The 15423-nt window shown below is 36.9% G+C and overlaps 2 protein-coding genes across 11 annotated transcripts in view; one reads left to right on the top strand and one right to left on the bottom strand.

The window, feature by feature from the left end:
• The window catches only part of LOC137244642 (cell division cycle 5-related protein-like), a 110944-nt gene that overhangs the window by 11738 nt on the left and 83783 nt on the right, over window positions 1–15423 (bottom strand). The gene's annotated exons all lie outside the window — the stretch shown is intronic.
• On the top strand, window positions 5534–13033 carry LOC137244638 (zinc finger protein 479-like). Of its 10 annotated transcripts, none has more exons than XM_067773907.1 (8): window positions 6704–6803; window positions 7091–7532; window positions 7602–8036; window positions 8090–8309; window positions 8384–8736; window positions 8800–8899; window positions 11338–11682; window positions 11742–13033. In XM_067773907.1, the coding sequence occupies exons 4-7, from the start codon at window positions 8200–8202 to the stop codon at window positions 11450–11452; spliced, it is 678 nt and encodes a 225-aa protein (XP_067630008.1). In that variant the 5' UTR covers window positions 6704–6803; window positions 7091–7532; window positions 7602–8036; window positions 8090–8199; the 3' UTR covers window positions 11453–11682; window positions 11742–13033. The 10 variants fall into 9 exon arrangements, with proteins under 10 accessions (XP_067630011.1, XP_067630010.1, XP_067630008.1 ...); XM_067773910.1 differs by lacking the exon at window positions 6704–6803 and adding an exon at window positions 5534–6613 and having other exon boundaries at window positions 7095–7532; XM_067773909.1 differs by lacking the exon at window positions 6704–6803 and adding an exon at window positions 5534–6695.

The raw sequence follows: 15423 nt of genomic DNA, 5'->3' as shown, positions 1-15423 counted from the left end.
CCACCTGGTCCTTCCAACGGAGTGGGGGCCGCCCTCTACCTCTGCTTCCATAGGCGGGTTCCGATAGAAACACTTTCTTGGCCGGAGCATCATCTTTCATTCGCATAACATGGCCTGGCCAGCGCAGCCGCTGCGTTTTAATTCGCTGGACTATGTTGATGTCTGCGTATAGCTCGTACAGCTCATCGTTAAATCTTCTTCGGTACTCGCCATCGCCAACGCGTAGAGGTCCATAAATCTTTCGAAGAACTTTTCTCTCGAACACTCCCAAAGCCGCTTCATCTGCTGTTGTCATGGTCCATGCTTCTGCCCCATATAGCAGGACGGGTACGATAAGTGACTTGTAGAGTATGATTTTCGTTCGCCGAGAGAGGACTTTACTTTTCAATTGCCTACCTAGTCCAAAGTAGCATTTATTGGCAAGAATGATTCTTCGCTGGATTTCAGTGCTGATGTTGTTGCTAATGTTGATGCTGGTTCCCAAATAAACGAAGTCTTTTACTATTTCGAAATTATGGCTGCCAACAGTAGCGTGGTTGCCAAGGCGCATATGCGCTGACTCTTTGCTCGATGACAGCAGGTACTTCGTTTTGTCCTCATTCACCATCAAACCCATCTTTACCGCTTCTTTTTCCAGCTTGGAGTAAGCAGAACTAACAGCGCGGGTGTTTAGGCCGATGATATCAATGTCATCAGCATATGCCAGTAATTGCACGCTTTTATAGTATATTGTTCCAGTGCGGTTAAGTTCTGCAGCTAGTATAATTTTCTCCAGCATCAAATTAAAGAAATCGCACGATAGGGGGTCACCCTGTCTGAAACCTCGTTTAGTTTCGAACGGCTCGGAGAGGTCCTTCCCAATTCTGACTGAGCTGATGGTGTTGCTCAACGTCATTTTGCACAGCCGTATAAGTTTTGCGGGGAAACCAAATTCAGACATAGTGGCATATAGGCAGCTCCTTTTCGTGCTGTCGAAGGCGGCTTTAAAGTCGACGAAGAGGTGATGTGTGTCGATTCTCTTTTCACGGGTTTTTTCCAAGATTTGGCGCATTGTGAAAATCTGGTCGATGGTAGATTTACCAGGTCTGAAGCCGCACTGATAAGGTCCAATCAGCCGGTTCACGGTGGGCTTCAATCTTTCGCACAATACACTTGAAAGGACCTTATATGCGATATTAAGAAGGCTGATTCCACGATAGTTGGTGCATTTTGCAGTATCCCCCTTCTTGTGGACTGGGCAAAGAACACTTAGATTCCAACCGTCGGGCATGCTTTCGTCCGCCCATATTTTGCTAAGAAGCTGCTGCATGCGCCTTACCAACTCCTCGCCGCCGAACTTGAATAGCTCCGCAGGCAATCCATCAGCGCCCACGGCCTTGTTGTTTTTCAATCTGGTTATTGCTATTCTAACTTCGTCATAATCGGGCGGGGGGACATATATTCCATCATCATCGATTGTGGGATCGGGTTCTTCATCTCTGCGCGGTGAATTGCTGCCTCCATTTAGGAGAGCAGAGAAGTGTTCCCTCCATAATCTAAGCACTCTCTGGACATCAGTTACAAGGTCGCCGTTTTCATTCCTAAACGGTTATGTTCATTCAAAAAGGCGCGTCAGTCGCTTTTTCAGAGGGTTATAGATGGGCGGTCCACTTTGGTCGCATCCCATACATGATCCAACGTTTGTTGAAGAATTGCTACAAATCATAGAAGAAAAACCGCTAAGTGATTTGGACACACAACGTCCTTTAAAAGGTGTGTTATCGGCGGTATGCCTGAACTTGTATTGGGTACATGAGTTTTTATGTAAAAAATATTCATCATATCCAACATCAATACCTCGCATTCAATTGTGGACGCTGTACGCACTACATTGGGTTCACGTAATATGGACAAGCATATTGTTGATTCCAGTGGTAAGGCCACAATTTCAAATGATGGGGCAACCATTAAGAAACTATTTATTTATTTATTTATTTATTATTACGGTCTTTAAGACCTAGTTTAGGTTAAAATAAGAGATTAAACATAAATACTCATGTCACATTTAGTGACGTACAATACAAAAACAATTTTTCTTTGCACTTACTAATATTTTCACAGTCTTTCAAATCAGAAGGTAACTCATTATACATTTTATACCCTAAATATTCAAGAGACCTTTTGGCGAACTCAGTTCTTATTCTAGGCAGTCTTATATTATTGCAATTTCTTGTTCCATAATTGTGGATTTCATGATTATAATGTATTTTACTACTCAGGTAATTCGGTAACATTCCTAACCTAAGTTGGTGTATAAATTTCAATGTGAAATAACTAACTGACTGTTTAATACTAAGCCAGTTTAATCTATTGAGCATTACAATTTTTGGCGTTCTTGGAGGACATTTTAAAATAAATCGCATTGCCTTGTTTTGCTGTATTTGAAGTTTCTTAATATATATATCATTACTTAATAGCAGAATAGTAGGACAATAAATAAAGTGTGGTTCAATAATTGAACGATATACCAATATTTTATGACTTTGACTGATATGTTTACATGTTCTATACATGAAGCCTATTTTCTGTGCAATTTTCTTTCCAGATAAGTTACATGCTCTCCAAAATTTAGATTATCATCAATCAAAACTCCTAAATACTTAATTTTGTCTACTCTTTGGATTTCCATGTTTTTTACCTTCAGCGTAATATTATTTAAACTATTGTTACTTATGATATTAGTGTTTTTACAAAATATCATGAACTTAGTTTTTTCGACATTTAATTTCAGTTTTCTAAGGTATAACCATTTGTATAGCGAGTCCAGGTCTTCTTGTACTTTCAGCATGGCACATTCTGCATATTTTTCACTTATGATAAGCAATGCATCATCCGCAAATAGACGTATTTTACAATATTTTAAGCATCTTTTGATATCATTGATATACAATGTAAACAATATTGGCGCCAAGACCGAGCCTTGTGGTAAACCAATGTTAACATCCACCACTGATGAAACCTCCTTTCCAATTATCGTTCTCTGTTTTCTGTCACCCAAATAACTCCGGAACCATTCCAAAGCCTTTCCTCTTATACCAATTTTAAACATAACGTGCAATAGCTCAGATCTATCGACAGTTTCAAAAGCCCGTTTTAAATCCAAGAAGACAGACACCGTAAATTTTTTGTCCGCCATGTCTTCTTTCCAATCTGCAATTACCATATTCAACGCTGTTTCACAAGAATGGCTCTTCCTGAATCCCGATTGTTCTGGGATAATCACATTGTGCTTCTCTAAGTATGCCACAAGTTGATCCTTCACCACTGTCTCCATAATTTTTTCATCTGTAGGTAACGTGTTAATTGGACGTAGTTCCTCGGGTTTCATTGTATTTTTTACTTTTTCAACAGGTATTATTGTTGAAATTTTCCAGTAACTAGGTACAATACCGCTGTTTAAGGATTCGTTAATTATGTCTTTGTAGAAATTAGCAGTATATGTCATGGCATCTTTAACGACACCCTCCGATAAAAGCTTGTCGCCGCCATATTTGTTTTTAAGTGATTTTGTGATAATAATAATATCGTCCACTACAATGTCAGTAAATTTAAATGTTTCAAATGGATTACTATGATTTGCGCTTATTTCATCCCCATTTACAATTTCTTCGATGCTATCATTAATTTCAACAAAACTTTGTATAAAAAAGTTATTTAGGGCATTAGCTATATCATATTCATTTTCCAGGCATTCACCGTTAATTACAATTTTAGTGATATATTTTTTAATATCATTAAGCTCGACGAGGTCTTTTAGACACTTCCACATACGTTTCATATCGCCATTGTTATGATTTACTCTATCTTCCATGTATTTCCTTTTTTTTATAAATTATGGTTCTTTTATATATTTTCTTAATGACGTTATATTCGTCCCAAAATTCAGTATTTCGAGCAGTTTTATAAGATTCTATTTTTCTTTTATGCAGGTTTGTTAATTCTCGGTCGTACCACTTATTTCTTATCTGTATTTGGGCCCTCTTTATATAAGTCAGTGCTTGCATAGCCACAGTTAAAACTTCGTTTAGGGCTTTAGTTTTAGTTTCTACTCCGGAAATTGATATAAAGCTGAAATCGCATGTTCGTAGCAAAGTTAAAAGATTTTCAGCACTATAGTACTCCCAACATGTAACAGTAGCATACCTTCTCATTTTACAAAGCTTTGTTGTTGGCACTTCGAAGTGGATTGTCTCATGGTCAGAAATGCGATGTTCACCTATATTCACTGCTTTAACTTTATCATTGTTACTGAATAGCAAATCAATTCTTGTAGACGAGTACTCTGTTATCCTTGTGTCGAAGTTTATCCTTTGTATCATTGCCATTTGTGCAAATAAACTTGTTAGCTGGTTTGAGTATGTTGACGATACATTTACATTGATATTAAAATCACCAATTATTAAATTATTATCCGCCTCCTTGAGATGTTCAGTGATGATTTCATTTAGATAAGTAATAAAGGTGGAGTCACTGCTACTTGGTGAGTGATATAGTACACCGATTTTCCATTTTAACGCGCATTTGTTTATTTTTACAATAATGCACCACACATTCATGTTGATAGCTTTATTACAAACTATGCTAAATTGTATATTTTCATTCACATACATGACAACACCGCCAGTGTGCCTACTTTGAGAGTCGCAACGAATGCATTTGTATGTCGGAATACTAAGTTCAGAATCCAAGATATGTTCTGTTGTACACGTTTCCGTACATAACACAATACTTGGTCTTCTTATTTCAATAAGACGTTCCAGCTCGATTTTATTTGCTATGATACTACTAATATTAAGATAAATGCATTCCAAGTTGTATATATTGCTATCTCGATTTGAATAATATTTTGACTTTTGCGCTGCTGTAAGGATTTTCTTTGGTTGCTAATAAACAACTTTCCTTTTCCTTGCATCTAGCTTTTGTTGGTATACGGGACAAGTTCTATCCAGAGTATCATGGTTTTCGTCAAGTCCTAGATTCAGCTGCTTGTTTGCTCGTATGCAGTTAATGCACTTGTTTACTGCATCCTTTATGCATTGTGTATGCTTATGCTCACCCAAGCATTTTGTGCATACTTCCTTTTCCTTGCAGTCAGCCGCTTTGTGATTGAAGCCTTTGCATTTAAAACAACACAATACCTGCACTGCATCATATACTCGGCAACGTTCCCAACCTACATTAAGCCTCTCTCCAGCTAGTACATTTGCGAACGCTTCAACATTCATTTCTATCACAGCATTATAATAGTTTTTCGCGTTCTTTTTCACTTCATATTGCTTAACAATTTTGATGTCCGTTTCACTTAAACAAATGTTTTGTCGTTTAATTCTTTGCACCAGTTCCTCGTCGCTATATTTAAAATTTATACCAGTCACCATGACTGCTGGTTTCACTTTTTTGGGAATCTTAACCTCATAGTTATTTCCCAGATTGTTCTCAATGGCATTTTTTATTTTGTCACGCTCATGGTCATTTTCGCTTTCAATAATAACAACTCCGCTTTGCCTTGCTACTATATTAGTTATTTGCAGCCCTTTAGGATCAACTTTCGAGTTTAGGTCAGTTTTGGTTATTTCTATATTTTGCTTTTTATTCGGCTTGACAATTAGGGGATGATTCTTTCTAATGTCTGGTAACACTTCTTTTTTTTGTCCATCATTTTTTGTTATCGCTGCGTATGACACTTTGGCTTCAACACTATTAACATTTTTCTTTATTTCATTGCACATTTTTTTATTCTCTTTACTTATTTCTTCAATCATTTTCTTATTGTCATCCTTGTTTGTTTTCAACTCATCACAGACCTGCTCACTGCTTCGCTTGAAGCCTTCAGCAATTTCCCGTATTTTGTTCACTTCTACAACACTCTCTTCGCATGATTCTTGCGCTTTTTGCATTGCCTTAATTCTGTCGCTAAATGCAACTTCCACTGCTTTTAAAACTTGCTTTATTTCTCTTTCATGTTTCTTGAGAGCATTATCAAATTCATTCCTGTACTCAGATAGTTGTTTGCCATTTTTGCTCACTACCATCTGCATATCTTTTAGAATGTCATCTACGTTATGCACATACTGCACACAATCATTACACATAAATCTAAGCATTTCACATTCGTCTAATTTATTAACACTGTATTGGTCTATGCCAGAGCATTTTGGTGCTAAATGATAATATCTCCCACATACCCCTTCGCAACGAATTTTTGACACTTCTCCACGTATTGTACTTTTGCACTTGTCGCATTTACTCTCCATTTTTTATATAGAATGAATATATGTATATATATGTATCAAACTTTGTAAGTGTATGCGTTTTGCTTTCTTTATTTAGAGTCACTTTCTCGCAAATATATTAAATTTAAAAAATCAAACTTTATTTGGTATAATATTCTTGAAACCAACTTCTGCTTCCACTTTTTGAGTCTCTGTCTCACACATTATTTATTCTTAAGAAGTATTTGAATATAGTTTTACCATTTTAAAATGTAAAATTCAAGGAGCAGAAATAAACACAACCGTACCGTTTTACCGTTTGCTATTGATAAAATAATAACACAACATAGCGTGCTCAAGAGGTATAAGCTTATCTGGAAAAGATATTTCGTAACGAAAACCCTGGAAGATTACCGCGCCTTGTCTGCTGTATATAACTTGGATGTTTGTTGCTCTTTTTCAATTTTCCTGAATACAAATGTCTGGATTGGAAAAATTTCAATCAAATAAAGCTTGGCGTGCAAAAGTCAAGAAATTACTTGTCATGCAACGGTAAATGCTTATAAATATATCATTAAAATTGTATGCTTGTTTATGATGAGCCATTCGAGTGAGCATGGAGATGGATGTTTTAAATACTGTAGAGTAAATTGGCTTACTATATAAGAATTTGAAATTTTTCCAAATCTTTGACTAAAAAGTAGCTACTAGCTTGTAGAACTTTATTACTTTACTTTTAAAAAGATAAATCACTTTAGCATGGTAATATATACCTATTATTAAAAATTAATACAAACAATATCTTCAACATTTTTTTCTCGATTCACGAACACATTTAGAAAGGCTACAACGCCTGTTAAAGAGCCGGTATCTTGCCAACGCTTTAGCTTGGATTTAGAGGAGGATCTACAAACTTTGCTAGAAGCACGCGCAGCTCCTCGTGTAGCGAATGTGGATCAACACGAAAGTAACGTTGCTGTTAGCGGAAATGCAATGAACAAAATATTTGAAATGGAGGATGAAAATAAATCCAACAATGCAAACACTATAAAGAGGATTCCTTATAATTTTTCAACTAAGGCATCTTGTGACGAAACTATATTCCACCAACGTACGTCTGATGAAAGTTTTATGGCTTTGGAAAAAATGTGTGATAAAACAGCATCCGATCCTGACAGCACACTATTTAAGTACATACATAGCGAGAACAAGGATATGGTTAAAGAAGATGCTAAAAAGCGCAGCGCCGATGGAAACTATTTTAAAATCCTTTATAACAAGGTAAGTGAATATACAACATATTGAAAGTTGATAAGATTGCGTGGTATAAATTTAATAATATAATCTTAGAACTACAAGAAATAGATGAAGAAGCACAATCACTGCAACGTCTATTGCATGACTTATATAAAAAAAGATATAAAAGCAACAAGTGGTATAAATCCTAGAAAGCTTCTAGTATTTGCCAAGAGGACGGAGTTGTTTTATAACATAGGTCCTGGTTTTTGATAGGATTTTTCAATTTGGTCGTAAAATAAACTTCTGGTAGCACTACGGACTAATTCTGCCTATGTGAGGTCCGCCTGCAAAATCACAATTAAATCCATGCAAAAACTCTTTATACACAAAATGTTTTCCTGTGTACAACAACATTACAACAACCACAAAATTGTCTGTCTTCAGATTATTGTTTGTGGAGGTCAATACGCGTCGTTTGACACCACTCCCGATATTTTTCAGAATTTCAAAACGCCGTATCTGAGCATAAATTCAATAGATTTTTACGTGAGATAATAAATTATATACTTGTTTTACTTTATTATCTATATAATATACAGGCACCTTCGAATGCATCGCCTCAATAACTGTGAAGATAAGCCTTACGTATGTCCCTACAGTCCACTGAGATATACTAACAATCCTGCCCTGGTCAAACACAAAGAAACTCATGAAGGGATCAAGCGACAACCGTGCGATATTTGTGGTATTGCATTTAAAAACACACAAACTAATTTATAGTAATGAAAAGCCGCATAAATGTAAATTTTGTGAAAGGCGGTAAGTTATAATACAGACATCATCTTAACGTACCTTAATTTATTTCATCTTTTCATTTTGGTTCCGTTAAAAAGCTTTACCTACGCTCTAAATCTACGCCGTCATATACGTACTCATACCGGTGGAAAACCATACAAATGCGAATACTGCGAATGCACCTTTGCTGTAAGCGGTCCAGTGCTGTCGCATTTACGTACACATCTGGGCAAAAATATTCATAGATGTGAGCTTTGCCCATCAACTTTTCCTCACTTTACGGAGTTACGTACGCAATTAACTACGCACAAAGACGAAGATCCAGAAACGCGGGAGCGAAATATGACAGCCTTAAAGGGGGAGGAGGCTAAATTAAAGCAAAATTTGGCCACTAAAATTCAGCAGCCGCCAAAACCCAACCGAAAATATACGTGCAATTTCTGCAACAAGGGTACAGGTTTATAAGACAGTGTGATTGTAAATGATATTCATTTTACTGATCGTTAATTCACAGATTTTACAATTTCATCTAAGCTAAAGCGCCATATACGTATGCATACCGGCGAGCGACCATACTCGTGCTCAGAGTGTGGGAAATCATTCTCATTGAAATCGTAAGAATATACAATAGGGTTCAGAGTTTGAACGGCCGGCGGTTAAAAATGGATTTATTTTAAAAGTTAATAAAAAAAACTTATATCTAAACATATCCGTAAAACGAAAGACACAAAAACAAAAGCTCAGTAAAAATGGGACAACTAAATGAAACCTTATATCCATATCGCCTGCTGATTGGAATATCACCCGGTTGTTGTTGTAGCAGTTAGGTGGGGCGAAGCACTGCTACAACAATATCACCCGGTCTCGGGTGCCGTTTCGAAAAGCACCTTTCTCAGAAAACATTTGAATAACCCCGTATATTAGAAAAGCCCTATCACAGAATTCGGTTGAAGAATGCCCTAACTCAGATTTGGCTTCAAAAATTACCGATCTGAGCTCAAATACAACACCGTTTGACAATAGCTGGAGTGTTTATGAAACAAATTCTAAGATAGTGCGTTCTTCAAACGAATTCTGAGAAAGGAAGTTTTTGAAACGGCAGCCGAGATTTGGTGATATTCCACTCAGCAGCCGATATGAATATATGGTAAGTCTCATTTTTACCGACCTTTCCTTTTTAAAAATGTGCTTAACAAAACTTTTTTTTCTTTTAATGCACTCTTAAAATGAATCCATAAGCACTGTAACGTTAACAACTTTTTCATACTTGTTTTTTGATTTGTATTGAGAGTGGCGATTGTAATATTAGAACGGCTAATTTAGACAATTAAATTAACAAAAATTACTACAAAGCCAAATTTTAGTGAGGACCTCTAGTTTACCATAAAAATATTAAAATTAAAAGTCCCCATCTATCCTATTCGAGCTAAAAAAAAATTACTCGAGGTCAAAGGTCATTGCCTTAATAGCACCGCAGAAAAATTCCTCCAATTCTTTTCTCCTAGAGAGAACAATAATTGGGGAATAGGAATTTCGAATCTTCGAAGTCAGCTGATTTGCCAATTGAAATTTTGTTGCGCATTTCTATTTTTGTTAACAAATTAAAAGTTTAGTTAATGTTGCGAATTTGTTTAAAATTGAGAAAAAAAATATAAGCAAAGCAACAGGGAGCAACAAACAAATGATGCAACCATCTTTCACACGTTGTTATTGTAGCAGTGCTTCGCCCCATCCAATAGGTGCGACCGATCAGAAATTATCATCAATATCCTCTAACGGGAGTCCAAGGAAACTTGCTGTTTCGACAGGGGGGACCATAATGAAAGGGGTGTTAGAGGCGTTGGTTCCACATTACAATTAAAGAGATGGTTGGTGTCATGTGGGGACACATTGCAAGCGGGGCATACATTTTGTATGTCGGCGTTGATTCTGGATAGGTAAGAGTTTAACCTGTTACAGTATCCAGAATGAAGTTGAGCTAGAGTGACTCGCTTTTCTCTGGGGAGTATGCGTTCCTCTTCCGCGAGGTTTGGATACTTTTCTTTGAGTACTGGATTCACCGGGCAATTCCTAGCATAAAGGTCCGACGCTTGTTTATGGAGTTCACCAAGGACCTGCTTGTGTTTTTTCGCTTCATACGGCTGGGTTCTCAGGAGCCGTATTTCCTCAAAATGCTTACGGAGATGACTCCTTAGGCCCCTAGGCGGTGCTGGTTGACAAATCAGATGTCTGTTGGGATGCTCAGGTTTCTGGGTATTCAACAGGAACTGTTTGGTCAGCATCTCATTTCTCTCCCTGATGGGGAGTATTCTCGCCTCATTATGCAGATGATGTTCTGGGGACATAAGAAGGCAGCCCGTGGCAATTCTGAGAGCAGTATTTTGGCAGGCCTGTAGCTTCTTCCAGTGGGTAATTTTTAGGCTTGGCGACCATATGGGTGACGCATAGCACTTAATCGGCTGGCTAATTGCTTTGTGTGTAGTCATGAGCGTTTCTTTATCCTTTCCCCAGGTACTGCCAGCGAGGGATTTGAGGATTTTGGTACGGCTCTGAATTCTCGGAACAATTGCGGCTGCGTGCTCACCAAAATGTAGATCCTGATGAAAGTCACACCCAAAATTTTAAGGTGTAAGACAGTCGGTAGGGTAATGTCATATGGTCATAAGATCACCGATACAATATCAGGTTTCGCGAGGCGACAAAACTGGAGAGATTGGGGAGATAGCTGTTTATTTTATTACAAAGCTCATCGGTGTAGGAAACAATAGCATAGGTGTAGAAGCAATAGTGACTCCTTCTGGTGGTAAAGGTAGCTATTGATATGTAGAAGTTAAACAGAAATTTGATGAATATGAGTTTTTTTTAAGTTATTGCAAACAAGCGTTGAGGATTTTTAATATCTTACGAGGTACCTTCGTACATGTTTCTAAGAATGAAGAATGAGACCTATTCGAACTTCGCTATACTTTAACATACGATACTTAACCCCATTTTAACACAACTATCATTTATTGATTTTATTAAATTTTATAAAATGTTTCTTCCTCCACAGTTCCATTTCCGTATTGGATGGTAAATATATATATATAATAAATATAATAAAGGTGGAAAAAATCTATGCGCGTAAATCGCAACATATCTTGGTCGAGCGTTTCTTCAATAGCTAGTGGTGATGGTGACAGCAGAGAAACCTAACTGTTTACAAATGTTACAATATATCAATTGCGTCTACGGCTCAAATACCCACAGTAAATGAATCGAACGCACCTAATTGTCTGCCTAACGGATAGTATACATATTCATCAAATCGAAAATATTGCATCAAACGAACTGGGTCTGAATACTGAAACAGTACACATATTCAAAATCGATGAGAAGGCTGTGATGATGGTATAGGGTGAGTTGTTGAATAACATACGAAAAGCACTTTAACCCATCTATATATTTGCATTACAGCTAAAGCTTTACAAACAGCAAAAATTGCTGGCGCCAAGCAATTGGAAAAGGCAGTGAAGCATTCATCACACTGTACGGATGGTGCAAGTTATAAACTGCTGTTGTAACTGCTGCCACCGACACAACGGTCATCTCTACATCGCCGAGTAGCGGCTCGTCCGACTATCTATCGAAGACAGTATAATCATATCTTTTGCCAACACAGGTTAGCGATGTGCTTGCACAGGAAAAGATTTCAATTGAACCCAATTAAGAGAGTTTATTTATTATTAAAGTACTTACTTTTCTTTATATCAACAGTATTAATTTAAGTTGCAATTTCATGTACATATATAATAAGGGATGTGACACGATTGCTGTCGGAATTAGATTTGAAACCAATCAATACTCCTGCTATGGGTTGCAGAATTATTGCTTGAATGATTAGATTTAGATAAGTCTGACTCAATTACTAGTCGTACATTTTTAAGTTCATCAATTATGACAGCAATCGGATTCCATGACACCTTTGAATATTCTTGATCTGAAAAAAGAGTAAACCTAATCTGAATTTCTACTAAGCTTTAAGTTGTAGATTATTCAAATAATTGGAGTTTTTTCTAAAGCTTAAAATTATTTTCTGTTCGCTTGGAAAAGATTTCAATTGGAAAATAAAAACCAATAAGGCGAGTTTATTTATTATTAAAATACTTACTTTTCTTTATATGAACTGTATTAATTTAAGTTACAATTTCATGTACATATATAACAAAGAATGTCGTGTACGATTGCTGTTGGAATTAGATTTGAAACCAATCAATACTTCTGCTAAGGGTTGCAGAATTATTGCTTGAATGATTAGATTTAGAACAATAATAAGTCTGACTCAATTACTAGTCCTACATTTTTAAATTCATATTTTACTTTACTTTATTACTTTCAAATTCAATTACGACAGCAATCGGATTCCACGACACCTTTGAATATTCTTGATCTGAAAAAAGGGTAAACCTAATCTGAATTTCTACTCAGCTTTAAGTTGTAGACTTAAATTGATTCAAATAATCAAATTTTTTATTCGCAACCATGGAAACAACTCAAATTTTACATGAATATAACACACTTCTGAATTGTCCAAATATAAATTTAGCTGCAGCAGCAATATAGCTCAAAGCAATTAATATATTTTTATGTTATTATTAAAGTACTTACTGCCTTTTTATATTAAATGTATTAATTTAAGTTGCAATTTCATATATATATGAGGCTCCAAGATGCAAAACCAGATGAATCCATAATATTTAAAACTTAGAAAAGCACAAAAAAGCTGAAATTTTTAAAATTGCTATGAATTTTAATAACGGTTTTTAGAATGTTGGCTAGGCAATATTGTCGAAATTTAAATATTTTAAAATTTTTAAATACATATCTGGTTTTGCATCTAGGGGCCTCATATATTCTTATATCATATGTTATGTTTGGTTATTATATTTAAAAATAAATATTGAAAATTCAATTTATTTGGTTGGTATTTTATTCATGTGGCTGCTCCAGGTAAAGTAAATCAGCAGGTAAAATTCAAGTTATATGGCGGTTATATAAATGGTAAAACCACAGTAAAAATGATTGTCAAATGACTGGAAAATGTAGAGGGAAATGCCCGAAAATATGACCGCCATTTAACGCGCGTTGTGACGTGTGTGAGCAGAACAGTGATATGCTCACATCCTATAAGTGTGAGCGGAATGCACAATCACATAAATAGGTACGAAATGGGAAAAAAGTGTAAAAAAGTTACCGACGCCTGAACAAACGTGACCAAAATTTAATATGGAGCGTGACCGCACAATGACGGTCAAATGGCTAGTCAAATGACGTGGAGCGTTTTTGCAGGGCGTATGAGTTCGTAATAGGAGTGATGGTTCAACTATATGGTTGGCTCATCTGTACAGCAACATATTATGTCTGTTTAAATTGTCAAAATCTGTGTATTGGTATTAGGCGAATGGAATGAAATGAAAAAATAAAACATAGCTGTCGGGAATCCCTGCTCTAAAAATTTGTTTATATACTTATGCACAACTATATTTGAAATTACCATTGTTTGCAGGCATATGCACATACTAAGGTTGTTGTTTTCATGTTTATATTGTTTCATATTCTTCCTATATTAAAGCTGTTTACGCCAACTAAAATTCTGTAACATACATATGTACAACATACATACATACATTTCAACTGTTCATTGTTTTTTGCCTTTTTCTTTGTTCAACCAAAGTGACCGCTTCTCCTGTTTGGTGTTTTTGTAAACTGCAGTGCATTCTTCCAGCTTCCAAGCTGGTACGGTAAATGCAAATCGTTTGACCGTTTGCTAATGAAGGGATAAATAGTCGCGAAAGTAAGTATTTTCAATTTAGTCACCGATTAGCCAAAGGAAGTGGAAGGACGTACTGCGAAATAAACTGCTAAGACTGCCAAAGGAAGTTAAATTCGTACCACTTAATCGGTGACAGCTTTATTTCGCAACACATATTTTATTTCGCACGCAAACTTTGCAGCCTATATTTTTACTTCACAGCCTTTACATATGCGACATAATTTTATATTTATTGCCAGTGCCATACAATTTTAGCAGCAGACTGGATTTGCACAAATATTGCCGATGCCATACAATTTCAGCTGCAGTTTGGATTTGCACCATTTTAATTTAATTTATTTAAATTTTTGACGTAACTTTGTTGTTTGTTTCTTTGTTTTTATATTTCATGAGCAAGTCACCTCGGCGTCCCACATCAGCCAATTTGCCAGCTATGGAAACAAATGCTCAACCAACAGCCGTATCAAGGGCCATCCAGGTTACCGAAGCACCAGTTGCCACCTCCGATTCGTCAGCCGCTCCAAGTGCCGCCGCACGTCAAGATAATGTGGTCGCAGCTCTACAAAGGCGAATAGCCATGTTGGAGAACAGTTTGTCAGCAGCACAGACGGTAATAAGGGAGAATCAAGCGCATAGTGAGGGGCAAAATTCGAATATGCCAAGCACATCAAATGTGAACAATACCGTCGCCAGGGTATCAGTCTCGCAGCCAGCGGAACCACAAACGACACAGGCGCCAATAACATATTCGTCGGGGTCACGTTCGCCAAATTCACAATTGCCGCAGTTAGACGGAGCCCGTTACTCTCCGCCACTCTATGTCACAAGTACCGCCGCTGCTAATACACCGACCGTTGCGATGATGAATAATATGTATCAGCCAATTGTACAGCCGACTGATACACGCTCTATTAGCTCCATTACAAATTCGGTTCCTAATATCACAAATATGGGTTCTACAACCACGCCATTGTCCACCTTCCCAAGGAAGATGCAGCCTCTGCCGGATTTCTGTGGGAAGCCCGAAGATTGGCCAATATTTTACACGGCTTTCACAGAATCCACTGCGATGTATGGGTATAGCAACTTCGAGAATAATCAACGTTTGCAGTAAAGCCTGAAGGGAGACGCATACGAGGCTGTCAGATCACTCCTGATACACCCCAACAACGTAGGCAACATTTTGGAGCTTTTGAAATTTAGGCTTGGTCGTCCTGAACAAATGATTCGTAGCCAGTTGTCAAAGGTGAGGGAAATAGCACCCATTTCGGAGCACGCCATGGCAAAAACCATCCCGTTCGCAACTAAGGTTAGTAATATTTGTGT

Source organism: Eurosta solidaginis, chromosome 3 (genome assembly GCF_040869045.1).
Source record: "Eurosta solidaginis isolate ZX-2024a chromosome 3, ASM4086904v1, whole genome shotgun sequence".
Taxonomy (NCBI): domain Eukaryota; kingdom Metazoa; phylum Arthropoda; class Insecta; order Diptera; family Tephritidae; genus Eurosta; species Eurosta solidaginis.
This window is presented reverse-complemented; position numbering and strand designations above follow the sequence as displayed.

Coding starts and splice junctions, on each gene's coding strand:
- LOC137244638 (XM_067773910.1), top strand. CDS start 8,200: ATGAAGGGATCAAGCGACAACCGTGCGATATTTGTGGTATTGCATTTA. Junction 8,310..8,383: donor TGTAAATTTTGTGAAAGGCG/GTAAGTTATAAT, acceptor TCCGTTAAAAAG/CTTTACCTACGCTCTAAATC. Junction 8,737..8,799: donor GTGCAATTTCTGCAACAAGG/GTACAGGTTTAT, acceptor GTTAATTCACAG/ATTTTACAATTTCATCTAAG.